The following is a 15817-nucleotide window of genomic DNA, read 5'->3' as shown; positions in this document are numbered from 1 at the left end:
TAAGTATGATACAGTTAAGAATTTAATTACTAGATAAATGTACTTTCTAATACATTAAATTAAATTAAATTATCATTTATTTTGACAATCTAGGATCATAAAACCAAACACAACCACAAACATAATACATTACAACAAAATAAATAAATTAGTTAATTAATAAAATTGAACATTGTAATAAATTAATAGATTACTTTAAAATTAGATATAACAAATTGCCAAAATTACATGTCAATGTTAGTACCTACCTACTTATCTTACATCTAGTGTTAGTATACATTACATACTGTCCAATACATGGAGCGCACTGCAGTGATTCAGATCCGCACCATCCAACCTGCTTGCAAACATTGCTAGGATGCTATTGGTGCTGGCCCTCATCCTAGATCAGCGAGGCGGCGCGCTTGCGCATGATGGCAGAGAAGCTGTCCACGCGCGCCTCCGCAAACATTAACGTGACTTAAGGTGGTGTAACTTAAGGTGCCATTCGGATGGCAACTGCAGCTAGGCTTGACGGGGGCGCTGTATCTTTGCTTGATAAAATGAGGGACGTTCGCCGCGTTACTGCCGCGATTATGACGTTCAATCTGTCATTCATTTTAGCAAGGAAATGGACAGATGCAGCGGCGGAATTAATACTGCAGCAGTAATGTCGCTACAGTAACGCAGCTGCAGTTGACATCCGAATGTCATCTGTATATAAATAGGTATGGTCCCTTTCACCGAAAACCCGTAGACAAAAACTCTGCGAAACTTCGACAATAACTGTACAGTTGCATTACTCTACTGACATATAATTTACATAATTCCTTGCATATTATTGTTCCACGCCTGTGGAAGCATTTTAACGGAGTGGCTGGCAAATTCTAATTATGAGAGTAGTCGCGTGTTGTTATCAACTCGAATTATGCTCCTCATATTCCTGTTCAGTTCCGAGCATTCACTAAAGCAATTACTATTAGATTGTTAACCAAGGGAAGGCACTCATTTCAGTCGAGATCTGACTGCGTTCGAGTGCCAATATAGTTCTAGGCTGAAATTATGCCTTTCACCTGATTAAACACTCTTTCTTTAAAATAGAATAGAATAGAATATTATTTATTCAGGCAACACCTCAATTATTAGAAAGAAGAAAATATATTGACAACAACAAGAAATAAAAAAGAACCAATAAAACAAACAACGCGTTGCGCTCCGAGTGCCGGCAGAATTTAAAACTTGAATATTAACGTTGTGCATTTTTGATGTTTTGGAATGGTTAGGGAATAATTTTGCACGAATTGCTTTAATTATCAGTACAAAAGTACTATCATTACGATACGATACGATACGATAATTTATTGATAAAATATATTTTACATGTCATGTCTTAATACTAGGTCATTTATGTGGTAAAACACAATATTCATTTATTGCGCTATCGTACAACATGACAATTTATATTACATTAAATGTGTAACACTTCAGAACTATTACAATTATTAAACATTAAAAAGTTTATCTCTCAGAAAAATCAACTTCAATCCATAATTTCAACGACTCTTACACCATCATCATTACTAGAACCATCATGGAGTTTTTCGATCAGGTCACGTGTCCGTCTTACGAATTTTCAATCTGACGAATCTGTCGGTCTCGTGACCCGTCGCGAGTTTAACATTTTTTCCCCATCACAAAAAGTGCACAGCGCCGCTAAAGAAGTTTTTAAGTATTTCTTGAGGGTACTTTCAATTAACAATTTAGGTCAAAATATTGTTATTTATGCAACGGGGAATTATATATCAGAATTGAAATTGTACCAGGAATCCGTTTAAAACTAAATTTTAATCGCTTAAGTAAACGTAAAAAACTGATATAAAACGTGGTTTGAAAGTAAAATGCTCTAGTGCAAACACATATTACTTCTTGCACACTTCATAGATCAACAACGACCCACTTCCATAGTATGAGAAATGAAAAATAATTATCCTTGCTCATTACTAACTTTATTCTATTACCATTTCTTATATTATCGTACGTGGGCGAATATTTTGAATACCTATACCATGGGGTATTGAATATACACGTGGGTGGGAGATACTCCTACGTTGTAATTACACTATAGACAATTACTAATAATGACTGATCGTCAGCCAAATATCGTCCAACCATTATTTACGACTGGAACATATTAAACAACCATGCTTATGTAAATGTTACAATGCATTTTTTTTTTCCTTTTTTTTACTTTTTTGGATAAAATAATTTACACTGACATTAGAATGAGGTAATTTCAAAGATTGACAAATTTAGATCCGCAACGTAGGCTTCCTCAGGTGGATACAACCACATAAACAATATCCGTATCCGCAACAAGCTTCGTCATTTTCCCTTCCCTTATGCTAATTCTAATACAAAGTCATTTCGTTTACAATACTTTATTACAATATCTTATTATGTACTCGTCTTTGATTATGGCTACCCTATTGATGAATAATAATAATAATAATAAATATATATTAGACATTCTTACACGAACTGACTGAGCCCCACAGTAGGCTTGTGTTGTTGGCAGCCAGACTACGATATATCTAATATATAAATACTTGAATACATAGTAAACACCCATGACTCAGAAATGTATATATATTTATTAAACTTAATATTTGCCAACATGGATCAAAGTTTGTCATATTCAATTATGTTTATTGGAACTTTGAAAATCAATAAAACTTATGCTTGAATATTTCGTTACGGCCAACTTGTTTGCGTGAGTGGATGTAATTATGACATTAACGGCAAGTGTGACAATGACAGTTAAAAATAACTTATTTTGCCTTAGGGATAACATACATGCAACTAATACCTTGAAAAGTTTTAATTTCATTCGAGTTTTGTAGTATGTTACAATCGTAGATAAGATAAATATTAGAGTAATGAAATGGAATGAAAATTTATTTCAGGCAACTAAAACTAAAACTAGCATAAATGTTATAATTTTTTTTTTAACTAAACACTACAAATCACATTACGGTTGCGATCCCGCAGTGTCAGGGAGCCGGCCGCGGAAATGCCAAAACTTGACACCCTTCGTTCGGCCAAAACTTCTCATTGGTGAAGGTCGCTAGACGAACATTTGTGATCCAACTACTTAAACGTGTTTTTTTTTATACTAGGCCGGTGGCAAACAAGCATACGGCCCGGTAAGGGCGTAACCCCCCCCCCCCCCCCACCCTCGCTGAGCTTAGTATAATATAGAAGTATTACAAGCACACTTTAAAATGTTTTGGCCATACCGCAACCCTTATCTGTATTGTTTAAACTTAAGCACTAGTTCTGTAAATTATATACACTAAAGTTAAGGATTCAATGCACTTTACTAATTATGATTCTCAGAAACATAACAACTTTGTATGTTTTCCCTTTATATGAAGTTAGCTAAAAGTTAGCCGTAGCATACCAAATAAAAGCTCTAAAATTTCGATAAGAGCTGACATAAAATCAACAGCAGATACGAAAAACACGCTATCTAGTGATTATTAGTTTAATTTGTTCTTGTTTTTTTAGTAAAAATATATCATTATCGTTGATCAGGTAAACATGCCACGGTCAGTTCTAAATCAGCCACTAAAGTATCTTTGAAATGTATAATGCCTTTAAATATATAAATATATTATTATGGCATACTAAGTAAAAAATGTTATAAAAACACTTGTCTAAAATTGTTTTTTATATTTACTTATATATAAATGTACATCTCTCATACAATCTTGATATTTTACAGTAAGTATTTTTCTCGCCTTTGTGTGGTTATTTTTTTTTTCTATTGTCAGTACCAAAGTTTGTTTAACCATCGTGCCTTGAAACTCACAACACTCAAGATTCCACTTTTAGAACCAATTTAAGAATCTTTCGCTTGCTTGGATATCAATATTAGCACAAGCAGTTAAACAACAACTTTGCCCCGTTGCAAAACAAAAACTATTCGCCTTCGCCAAAGACTACTCGTATATTATATATCGAACTCAGTACTTCGTTCATTACGTTCCGAGAGAATCATTGGTATGAGCAAAATTTCAAACGCTCTGCTTTAGTGCTCCTATTGTATAATACAGCACTATATGAAAACTATTTATTGATTTATATACTTATATTCAAAGGTTGCAAAAGTGCATTGAAAAGGATTATTTGAAATTCAACAACAATTTTAACGACTTCTACGCCGGACTAAGTCGCGGGCGGTGTTTAATAGTTATTATTTTTTCGTTACGATATTGGGAAGTGTTAGATTTTTTTAAAGTGAGGCAACTATCCAACTGGGCCATCTATCTGGGTTTTACCCTATAACAAAAGTAGATTATCCAGCTGCAGCAGTGGCAGTGTATACCTCAGGTACTTTTGTCCTAAGTTAATAAAATTCGTAATAAATAATTTTACTTTATGTCTACACTGGAGCATAAATATCAAATTTATGCCGCTTACACGCGACTTGTACATCAACTTTACGAGCATGATAACTGAAAATGAATGTTTAATCCCTTTAGCCTTGATATGGTTTTTTAATCCTTAATCATAGTATTACAATACATTTTATCATGAAACAATTAAAACATTTCACGTAGTTTCAGCAAATAAAAGCGGAATCATGTTGTTACTAATTTCATTAATAGTCTTTCCTGCTACACGGCCTAATAGTAACGCTAATTGCTTTTCCTAATGATCGTTTTACATGCCACACGTGGGTCTAACCTTCACTAATGATTTTAGTTTACTTTAATTACTCGAAAAAACTAATTTAAAAATAATTTAGAAACCAAGATAAAACACAACGGGTCAAGAATGTGACTTGAAGAGATGTTCTCTCTTTAAGGTATGCTCATTGCTCAACAGTGGTCGAGAAAAAAGCTGAAATGATTAAGAATTTGTATTGAAATTCCGGACCTTCACCTATTTTCATTGCTTTTGAGTGTATACGAAAACGGCACTAACGCTCATATAGCTCTCCTTCTCTAGCTCAAACATAGTCGTAAAATGACGCGGGTTCAAATTACTCGCTTTTCCAAATCATTCAAATCGTGAAATCCGTAAACACTTTTTATCAAATCTTAAACGCCGCTTTGGATGGCTGGAAGCCAGGGGGTTGTGGCGAGGCTTCATAAACAATCCAACACATTATCGAGGATTGTCACATAAGGCGCTATGCCAATGGACCTCCTGAAGACCTGATCACCCTTAGCGACGAGGCCATCAAATGGCTGACTGCCCTCAACCTATATTTATAGCTGTATTTTGTGTTAAACATTATGCCATACGACTCAATAAAATAAAATCAAATCTTATTAATCTTCTTCTGAAACTTGTACCATGTAGGTAAATAGCCCTTTATAAAAAAAAACATGTATGTTAACATAACAACATACAGTGAAAATAAATCGAATAAAGGTCGGTGTTTAAGAGAAAATACTGTAGAAACCGCCGCCCCGAGCTAGCCGTAAGTCGCGTTTATCACCAACGGCCGGAAAAATCCGGCTTCCGGACCAGGAGAGGATGAAAATTTGTGTACACAACTAAACACCGCGGGTGGTTTAAAAATAAAGGAAAACTCGGCACGTTGTTTGTGGCTGCAAATTTTATTTAGTACGCTATGTGTGGAAAATATCACTAGTGGAGCTGTAGACCTCGCGATAAGCTGCAAAAGTGAAAAATACTTAGTTACGTCATTATCACAGTGAACTCAGAATAATCTTAAACGACATAGACGCTAATATTGGCGCTAAAGTCCTTTATGCCAATTCCGCATTTTGAAAATTACCCAAAATCTGGATCGACAAAAAAATATATTTAATCATGGAATCTGGTCACAAAATTTCACGAGGATCGGATGAGAATTGCGACCTGTAGCGGAGAACAACCGGAGATACGAAAGCATTTGGCCCAAGTGAAAACAAAGACCTTCGCTAACGCTTTGGTTAATTAAACGTAACACTTGTTTTGATTCTAGAGTGCGGTACGTATGCAATGCCAAAGTTTAAGTTAAAATAATTTTTATTATTTAGTGACATAGGAAAGACAAGAGAGACCACACACAAATTTACTATATTCTCTCTGTGTTACGTACTTGTTTTGTACAATAAAGTGTTTACTACTATATACTACTACAACAGCTCAAAGGAGGGTAAAAGTTTTAACAAATTTCGCAGTCACGGGCCGAGGCTATATACATTTTCAACCGTTAATTCAAGAAATGATTCCAGGCTACCTCTTCACGCTGACACAATAGCACGACATCAACACAATGCAACCGCAGCACAATGCTATTTTGTATTGAACACCTAACAAGGTGAATTACACTACTTTGTAGTTTAGCTCAGTATCAAAAAGTTTAAAATACAGCTATTATTCTGGAGCTAAAGCTTAGAAACTTTAAACGAACTGCGAGACCAGCATTCAACTATTAAATGGCTTGTAGATGGTTTAAAAGCTTTAAGATTTAGCGGTAGATTTAAATAAACAATGTTTACATGAGTTATCTAGCAGTCAAACCATCTTGTTTGATCGAGAAAAGGTTCAAGAAAACTGCAGCCGCATTACTGCTGCATTATTGACGCAGCCGTTGCTACCAGCGTTGCTGGCGACTGCTTACTGCCGCAAATACAAAATTTAATATAGGTAATTTTTTTGATAAAATTACCTTTTTGAGATCTTCTGCAGCAATACAGTCGGGTGTATTACTGCAGCAGCATTGCAGCGCGAGGTTACTGTCAACTGCGTTGCTGCCGCAAATGTCAAAATTCTAGGCAACAGTGTCGATTTTGACTTTTGCGGTATTGCAGCGCGTCATTATCTGCTGCATTAACCTGAGCGGTACCTTTAGTCTGTTATTGAAGTCGCTTGCTGAATGTAACCTCGGTTAGGTCTAGAAAAAAACCACTTCATATGAATTGAATTGATTAGATTAAATTTCCTTATGAATAAATGTAAGTAGCTCAGGATTGTCACACATTCCCTTATCTTTAGAAACGTGGTCGCTCTCTTTTTAGAGAGCCCCATACTGGAATCTAAAAAAATACAGTGTGAGCGTTTACTGTAGTAAATTCGTCTGCAACCGCAGAATGCGGAAGCATTTTAGCATAAACTGCAAGTATTTAAGCTATGTTACAGTGTGAAAATGTGTACGATTTACCAACGGTAAGCAATGTGGTTCATACGCAGCATCCGACTATAAAACTGTATTTTTGTTACAGGCATTTGAAGAGCTAGAAGCACTTTTGGGTAGAAGTGGAATCTGCATTGCTGTAAAAGAGAAGCTGGTAAAAGACTCCGGTGTCGCTGCAGAGACGGTGTACGACGGCATCGTTCAGAAGCTGCTTACCAAGCCTAGGGCGAGAGGTAAGACAATCCACTACATCGTCATTAAGAGTTCTCAGTCATATAGACGCTGTTCAACAAGCCTATAGGCAACGTAGTACGTTCGTACGTTCACCACCCTTTGCCAAGATACACACACTGGCTGGCTAGCACTTGGCTGGGGTAACTGGCGTATGAAGATAGTTATACAGTTATATTTCATGTAGTACACAACGCAATACGAAAAACGGTTCTCTTCGGCACTTTAGCGCATTTTGGAAAACGTTACCATCGTGAGTGACATCTATGATGAAAACCTGTAAACTTACCGTGTAATTTGGACGCAACCCGCCAACAAACCAACCTAATCCCCACCGATTACCGTAAATTAGCCCAATCGATCAATCTCCGCCGAAACAAGGCCCAAATGTATAAAAACCAGCCAACCAAGTGCACAACTCGTGATCACCCGGCTTCCAATAGATTCAATTTCTGTAACCATTTCAGCGAAAAATTGTCTTCGTCGCGCAGCTGGTATCGCCACAGGCAAGTCAGCCGCAATTTATCTAAAATGCAGTGACCCGGCGCCTCGTGATACAAGAGATAAACCTTTATTCGGCAATTTTCTTAAACGGATGTTTGGTTTTGGAACGTGACGTGGCGACGGCTAGATAAAGCTTGTTCGACGCTAGTGACGTCTTAATGAAATGGTCTATAAAATAAAAGGTTTAAAAAATGTAAACACATGCTCTAAATGCGGTAGAGAGGCAGTTAGAAGTTACCTAATTAAAACCATCCGCGGCCAACATGTATGACTTCGTATTTAGGCTGCTTTATTATATTATTATTGTATTGAGTTTATTTTTTGCTTCCTACGAAGTAGTAGGTACTATGATACATTAAAAATAACAAACAATACTAACATTGATGGATACTTTTATGTCCTTGGCAACCTTATCCCAAGATCTGACACAGAAAGCGGCTGCCTTATGAATCTTATGATCTTCCAGTCCAGAAAAATAAGCCTTAATTACATTTGCCTATAGTTCGTTTATTAGGGTTTCGTAGTCACCTGGAAACTCTTATAGTTTCGTCATGTCCGTCTGTCCGTTCGTCCGCGGAAATTATAGTACAGTCAGCATCAATAGTAGCGGATGAAACAACGCGCCAAAAGTATCTGATATTCCGGATAACTTTTCCAAATATAGATAAATCTCTAAAATTTACATTCAAAAGTATATCTTTTACCGTCTTAATTGTTCTACATATAGAACCACCACATTTTGTTAAGTTGTTACAGAATGGTAGATACTTTTGAATCCTTGTTTGATCCGCTACTTTTGATGCTGACTGTACCTCCCATACAAAATGGTTTGTTTTAATTTTCTGCTTTAACCTGATGGTGTGGGGTATCGTTGAATAGTTCTCCCTCTAATTATTGAACCGTGGGTCCAAAAAATATGAAAAAAACGTGAAAAAAAGCTTAATAAATACTTTCAATGAAAACTATAGCCTACATGATCGGTCCAGCCGTTTTCAGGTTATTGCAAAAAATCTTCTATTCTCAGTAAAAAAACGTACAAAGCGCTGCGAAGGCGCTGTTCTGGCAGAATATTAACTACGAAACCCTGAACTGAGCATGGCCCGACATGCTCTTGGCCGATTATATCGCATTAGAAAAAAGGTAAACAATCTTGACATGTATTTTAATTGAAAAACGTTTTTGTACAGTCGGCGTCAAATACTTTGTAGCAGTCAAAGTGGCCAAATAGGTCGGTACACCATACTAAATATATGGTGTACCGAACTATTTGGCTACTTTGGTTGCTACAAAGTATTTGACGCTGACTGTACAAATCAGTAACTATGAAAGGAAAAGAATGTAAAAGATCATAATTATTTATACCTGCTACATATTTGCCTTGACTTATTTCTCAAAAGTGTTTTTCAATAAAAAGACACGTCAAAACGCTTACCTTCTATCTAATGCAAAAAAACGGACTATAGTTCCATCACTACGTTTTCTGACACCGATTTTGTAACAAATCAGACTCAATTATACAATCACAATTGAAGTTAGCGGTAATATTAAACGCGATGGCATAATACATAGACTACTTCTGACACGTGAGACACATTAACACGTGTCAATTCAATTTATATTTCAAATAAATAGGTAATAAATACTGCTACGTTATACTGAAAAGCTAAATTTTCCTTATATGTTTTCGAATGCCATAGCATATAAGGAAATACTACAAGTCTCAAGTTAAAAAACAATTTGTGGTCTGTAATACGAGCGGATAATACAATTTTAAAATTTCAATCAAAAAAAGAAAAAAGGGGATGTAGAAGTAGATACTCTTCTAATACCTTCAATAATTATGAGCTCAAATGTGTTGAGGTGTGTGTAGTAGTGTAAGATATAGATATACATAAGTTGACGATGTATGTTGAGTTAGTTACAATACAGACGCTCGCGAGTAAGCACTTGTGTTTGATTTCACCTCTCAGTCCCATACATGCCACATGGCGACCGTGACCTCGAGCGCGGGCTCCGCCGGGCCGCACGATGTTAGTGTCAGCGTTTTCGCCGCCTCAGTGTTAGCGTGATTATTACAATATGGGCTGCGTAAGCGACAGTACTGCAGACTATTAATACGATTATGGACAATTTTCGTGTAGAAAAAATACAGTAACTCAGGCGTGATGGGGCAAGGATACAGCAAGCAGGAGGAGAAAGAGGTTGTGATCACCCAGAATGCGGTTGGATCGAATGATGCGACGGGCACGAGCGAGCATCACACAAAGGTCAATAACATCCTTATAAGCGTTCTTTTCGTCGTACTCGCCCTCATCGGTTGCTGCGTCCTGTACAAGTTTTTCAAGAAGGCACAGCAAAAATACATACACAAAGAAGTCAGGAGAGAAGTTTGGGCACGATTGCAAGCTAGGCTGTCCATGAGGAAGTCAGTTCCGGCCAAGGACGACGAGGAGGAAGGCGCATAAGCGGTGGATGAAAGCGCGGCGTTCTACGTATAGTGTGTGTGTGAAGTGAAAAGTGTCGGGAGTGAAAAGCGTCGGAAATGTTAAGGGTATGAATTTAGAATTACAGACTATATATAATAAGTTAGAAAATATACGCATATACCTACGAAAATTAGGCGAGGCTAGAAGGCAACTAAAACAAGGTCAGGAAAAAATTGACAATGCACAGTTGATATATGAGGACTATCGATCTTTAATCACTTCTGTTAATTTAGATGATCTGTCTGAGCCCGAGGAGTGTTATATTTTAGAATTATTATGTGAAAAAATAGATAAAGCTTATAGTAAAATTTTACAATATAAAGTTTTAGAGTGTGTAACCGAAAAACCAATTAAAATGGAGAAAAAATTCGAAATAAAGGAAGCGAACAGCTTAATACCTATTTTGGACGGCAAGGAGGAGACCGTGGAAAAAATGATCTCCGGTATTGAAATGCTAGACAGTATATTGAACGAAAGTTGCGAGAAAAAAATACTAATTTCATTTGTCCTTAAAACAAGAATTAATAAAATTGCGCAACTAAAACTTAAATCGAGTTATGAAACTGTTGTCGATTTAGTGACTGATCTACAAAAATATTTGTTGCCGAAGAAATCCGCAGTCTCTTTACTTGAACAATTAAATAACATAACACAGCGCGATATGTCTATTACTCAATATGGTGATAAGATCGAGGAGTTGTTCATTGGCCTAACGATAGCGCAAGCCGACGGGAAGCCCGAGGCGCGCGATGTCCTTAGACCAATCAACGAGTCCTTAGCTATAAAGAAATTCACGGACGGTTTGAGGAACCGCCGTCTTAGTACCATTTTAGCAGCCCGAGAATACACAGAATTAAAAGAAGCTGTCAGAGCTGCCCAAGACGAGGAGCTGGCGCGACCCCAGCCCGAGCCAGTAGTCATGAACATGAACTACGGCTACAGAAGAGGTTTCCAGCAGCCACAGCGCTACGGCTGGCGTGGGCGCGGGCCCACCAGCTACCAACCCAATCGAGCCAGAGCCTACCACAGCCCATGGATACCACGCTATCCCACTAATAGAGGTACTGTACCTAGTAATAATTTTCACAGGGGCCGTGGACAACGTACGAATTTTAGGGGACATCTCTATTTATCTATATCTCATTTAACTATATGTCTCATTTCACGCGAGCCGTATTTGTGAATATGTTGAGTGATTTCTGTAGAAATATAAATATAGACGAGTTATGTATGATAAAAAATGATAAAAACGCGTTATTTATAAAAACATTGTTAAATGAAATAAAAACGATGAAAGACTGGTCCGGACCGCGAATAAAAATCCTAGGAAATATAATCCGAATAGATGACAAAGACGAGAGACGAGTTATCATTAACGACTATCATTTACTACCAACAAGCGGACATGCCGGCGTTCGCCGAATGGTTAGTAACATCAAGTCTAAATATTATTGGTCAACTTTAGAGAGTGACGTCAGAGACTTCGTGAAAAAATGCAGTAAATGTCAAGTAACAAAGTACTCTAAAAATATACGACAACCTATGGTTATCACGACAACAGCGTCGTCAGCATTCGAGAAAATATACCTCGACTTGCTTGGACCGCTAGACACCGATACGGAAGGTAATAAGTACATCCTAACGTTGCAATGCGAGCTAACGAAATACATTGAAGCTTACCCATTGCAACGCAAGGATGCGATTAGCGTAGCAAAAACTCTTGTTAGTAATTTTATATTAAGATACGGTATTCCAGGTATGATATCAACGGACCGAGGTACCGAGTTTATGTCATCCACTATGGAAGAAGTTTGTAAGTTACTAAAAATAAATAAGATTAATTCGACCGCTTATCACCACCAATCGATAGGTGCTTTGGAAAATATGCACAAACATTTAGCCGCTTTTATGAGAATTCAGTGCGATGGTCACCCGGACACATGGAGCGATTGGCTACCGTTCTGGTGCTTTGCATACAATACAACAGTACATTCAATTACAAAGTATACCCCATTTGAATTGGTTTTCGGAAAGAAATGTCAAATCCCTAGTAATCTGATTAAAACTGTACAACCACTGTATAATCCCGATAATTATGCTCTAGAATTAAAATACAGACTACAAATAGCTCATAAGGATGCCAAGGAAAATTTGTTAAAATCTAAGGAATTACGAAAAAAATATTATGATAAGTTATCTAACTCAGTGACTTATAAAAAGGATGATCTAGTTTTGATTAAGTCAGAAACTGGAAAAAAATTTGATAATCTTTTTAAAGGACCTTTTAAAGTGATTGAGGACGATGGAGTAAATGTTAAGTTAGAAATAGATGGTAAGATCGATCTTGTTCATAAAAATAGGACTAAGATTTTTAACCAGTGACTCATGTGTCACTGCTCTTTTTTTTGTCATGTTGTGTTAACATTAATAGTTTGACTTTATGTAAACATATTTCATAATTGTGTTTTGTTGTACTATCGATATGTTTAGATTTCTTTAAATAAAACAAAATGTTTGATAGTGTATACATAGTTTTATATAAAAAAAAATTAATTTACATCAATTTTTTTTTCTCAACAACCCCCCAGATGAGGTGTGTGTAGTAGTGTAAGATATAGATATACATAAGTTGACGATGTATGTTGAGTTAGTTACAATACAGACGCTCGCGAGTAAGCACTTGTGTTTGATTTCACCTCTCAGTCCCATACATGCCACAGTGTGGTCTATAGGATTTATTAGCTTTTGCCAGTTAATAAATTATTATACAAGGTGCCCACGAAGAGCCCGAGAGATTTTAACCGCGCATTTCTGAGGCCAAAAGAAGGAAAAAATGTTATATGAAAAAATGTTAATTTCGCAAAAAAAAAAATTTTTTTTACTACGTCGGTGGCAAACAAGCATACGGCCCACCTGATGATAAGCAGTCTCTGTAGCCTATGTACGCCTGCAACTCCAGAGGAGTTACATGCGCGTTGCCGACCCTAACTCTCCGCACCCTCGTTGAGCTCTGACAACCTTACTCACCGGCAGGAACACAGCCCTGTAGTCTAGTGTTATTTGCCTGCGGTTAGTGTTTTTTTTTTTCGGTTTTTTGTATGTACATAAAATGTAAACGCTATTTGTAAAACAAAAAGAATTTTAACTTTTTTTTGTAAAACCTATTATTTACAAAGTGTTGCTTGTCAGTTTTTGACATTTAATTATCAATATAGATATTTGGACTCGGTCCCACAGTGGCAACGTTGCCATCAAAAAGGCGTTTTGCACTAATTAACAATAAAAAGATGGTTTTTTGTAAGTTGCTTTAACTCTGAAATTAGGCGAATTCCAAAAAAGTTTATAGGACATTTTAGTATTTAAATATGATCAGGAATATACTGTTAAAATCTCTTGCAATGCTCAAAGGCACCGTGTATAACAATTAACAGTGTATAAAATAATTATTAACTTTTAAGGTTTTTGTTGCGTTTTTGAATAAAATACAATTAAAGTCGCCTTTCATTTAGTAAAGCAAATACATTTGTCTAACTCACACCGTAATATAAATCATTCACCCCAGTTACAATTCACACCCGGTGTAACAAAACAATAGGTACATTCTCGTATGACAGGAAAGCGTGAACAAAAGAGCACTTATTTCCACAATGTGGCAACTCAATGACAGGTGACACACCACCTACCATATATATACCTTACAACACCATTAATGTTTTTCTTTTTGCACTAAAGATGTATATAGTCCTCCACATCGATTTCGATGACGGCGACCTCAGCAATCAAGGGTTTTTCCTCTTATGAGCTCTTATGTGGCTGGCCAGGCCAAACTTGCTCTTAAACACCCTTTCACATTCACAACAGTATAGTTAACCGGCCGCGCTGTATGTATACACATAGGAGGGCTTAGGTCTATCCTTGCGTAGTTGGCGTTTTACGTCTAATGTAGCGAGGCGGTTTTCCTCAAACGACTTGGTAGATTCGAAGATGATAGATCGCCAAGATGACCGTTTCGCAGCGAGCTCCTCCCAACGTGCATTATCGATCGCACACGCCTTTAGGTGGCGCTTTAGCACGATATCAAGCTTGAGACAAAGATAAGCGTCTATAAGGCCCTAATAATCCCAGTCCTTCTATATGGCGCAGAAACATGGTGCCTGTACAAGCCAGATATCAAAAGACTAGACACGTACTTTCTGAAATGTCTAAGATCTATACTTAGGATTAAGTGGCAGGACCGTATACCAAACTCTGAAGTTCTGCGTCGCTCCGGGATGTACGGCATGGAGGCGCTATTGATGCAGCGTCAGCTCAGATGGTGTGGGCATGTTCTCCGAATGGACGATCGCCGCTTGCCTAAAGCTATATTCTACTCAGAATTAGCAGAAAGAAAGCGGAAGCACGGCGGTCAACACCTTCGATATAAGGACGTACTAAAGATGTATTGAGCAGACTAATAATGCATAAGGATTAAGGATTATATTAATGAAACTATCTGGATGACTTAAAAGATACTATATATTCAGTTTATATTCGTTTGCACTCTATTCCGTTGCCGAGACAGATACGTATCGCACATTTGAAGAAAAATAAGTTTAGAGCCAAGTATTTTTGCTGCGATGCGATAATCGATAAGTTAATTAAGTACAGTAATATTTAACAGACGAGTAAGTATAGTCCGTCTAAGCTAAGTCTATACATGCCGAGTTTGATAGAACAAACCGTGTCCGGATCGAGGCGTCGGAGGTTCATCCCTTATTCGCATTTTATTTTCTTAAAAGGAATACATAATCCGAACTTACACTCGAGTATAAACATGTTTGTAACAGGAACAATATATTATTGCCACATTTCAGCTCGGCATCCAAATATTTCTCAACCAGGTCAAACTTAGCTCGTATTTTGGCACCTGCATCTACTTTGTTTTTAGAGATATTTAACCAATAGGCAACGCCAGTGTACATACGTATCATGCCAGGTCATGCTTAACACTCACTATAGTGATATTATATAGGTTCTGCTCTTTACGGTAAGATAAGGAGCACAAGTTTAGTAAATAAATCAAAGTTAAGTAGATTAAAAACTTAAGTATTTCATTATAACTGTGTTTATAACTGGAAATATTGTGTTCAAAACTATGGAATTATGGTAAGAATTTAATAAAGTGCACTTAATAACATTATTAAATGCACTTTATTGCTTTTTTTAGTCTCATTTGCCTGAGAATCTAAAATTTAAATATATTCAAATAAATAATAACATAAAAGATAAGAAGAGAAGATAGATATTAAAGATATGTTATTATTTATTTGAATATATTTAAATTTTAGATTCTCAGGCAAGTGACACTCCAGACAAATGCACCAATGAAATTTCAAAAGTACGTAACACAGGAGACTAAACTTCACCAAAGCAAGTATAATAACTTTTAATACGACGTCTATTTAGATACATTTCCTTGCTC

General features: G+C 36.7%; 1 protein-coding gene across 1 annotated transcript in view; it reads left to right on the top strand.

Annotated features, from left to right (window-relative positions):
* The window catches only part of LOC133524076 (metabotropic glutamate receptor 2-like), a 302673-nt gene that overhangs the window by 221105 nt on the left and 65751 nt on the right, over positions 1–15817 (top strand). The window contains exon 5 of the mRNA XM_061859884.1: positions 7224–7368. Within this exon, the coding sequence (XP_061715868.1) occupies positions 7224–7368 (145 nt within the window). The remainder of the gene's footprint in view (positions 1–7223; positions 7369–15817) is intronic.

The sequence above is a fragment of the Cydia pomonella genome, chromosome 13 (genome assembly GCF_033807575.1).
Source record: "Cydia pomonella isolate Wapato2018A chromosome 13, ilCydPomo1, whole genome shotgun sequence".
Classification (NCBI taxonomy): Eukaryota; Metazoa; Arthropoda; class Insecta; order Lepidoptera; family Tortricidae; genus Cydia; species Cydia pomonella.
The sequence above is the reverse complement of the archived record's forward strand: the minus strand, read 5'-3'. Positions and strand labels throughout refer to the sequence as shown.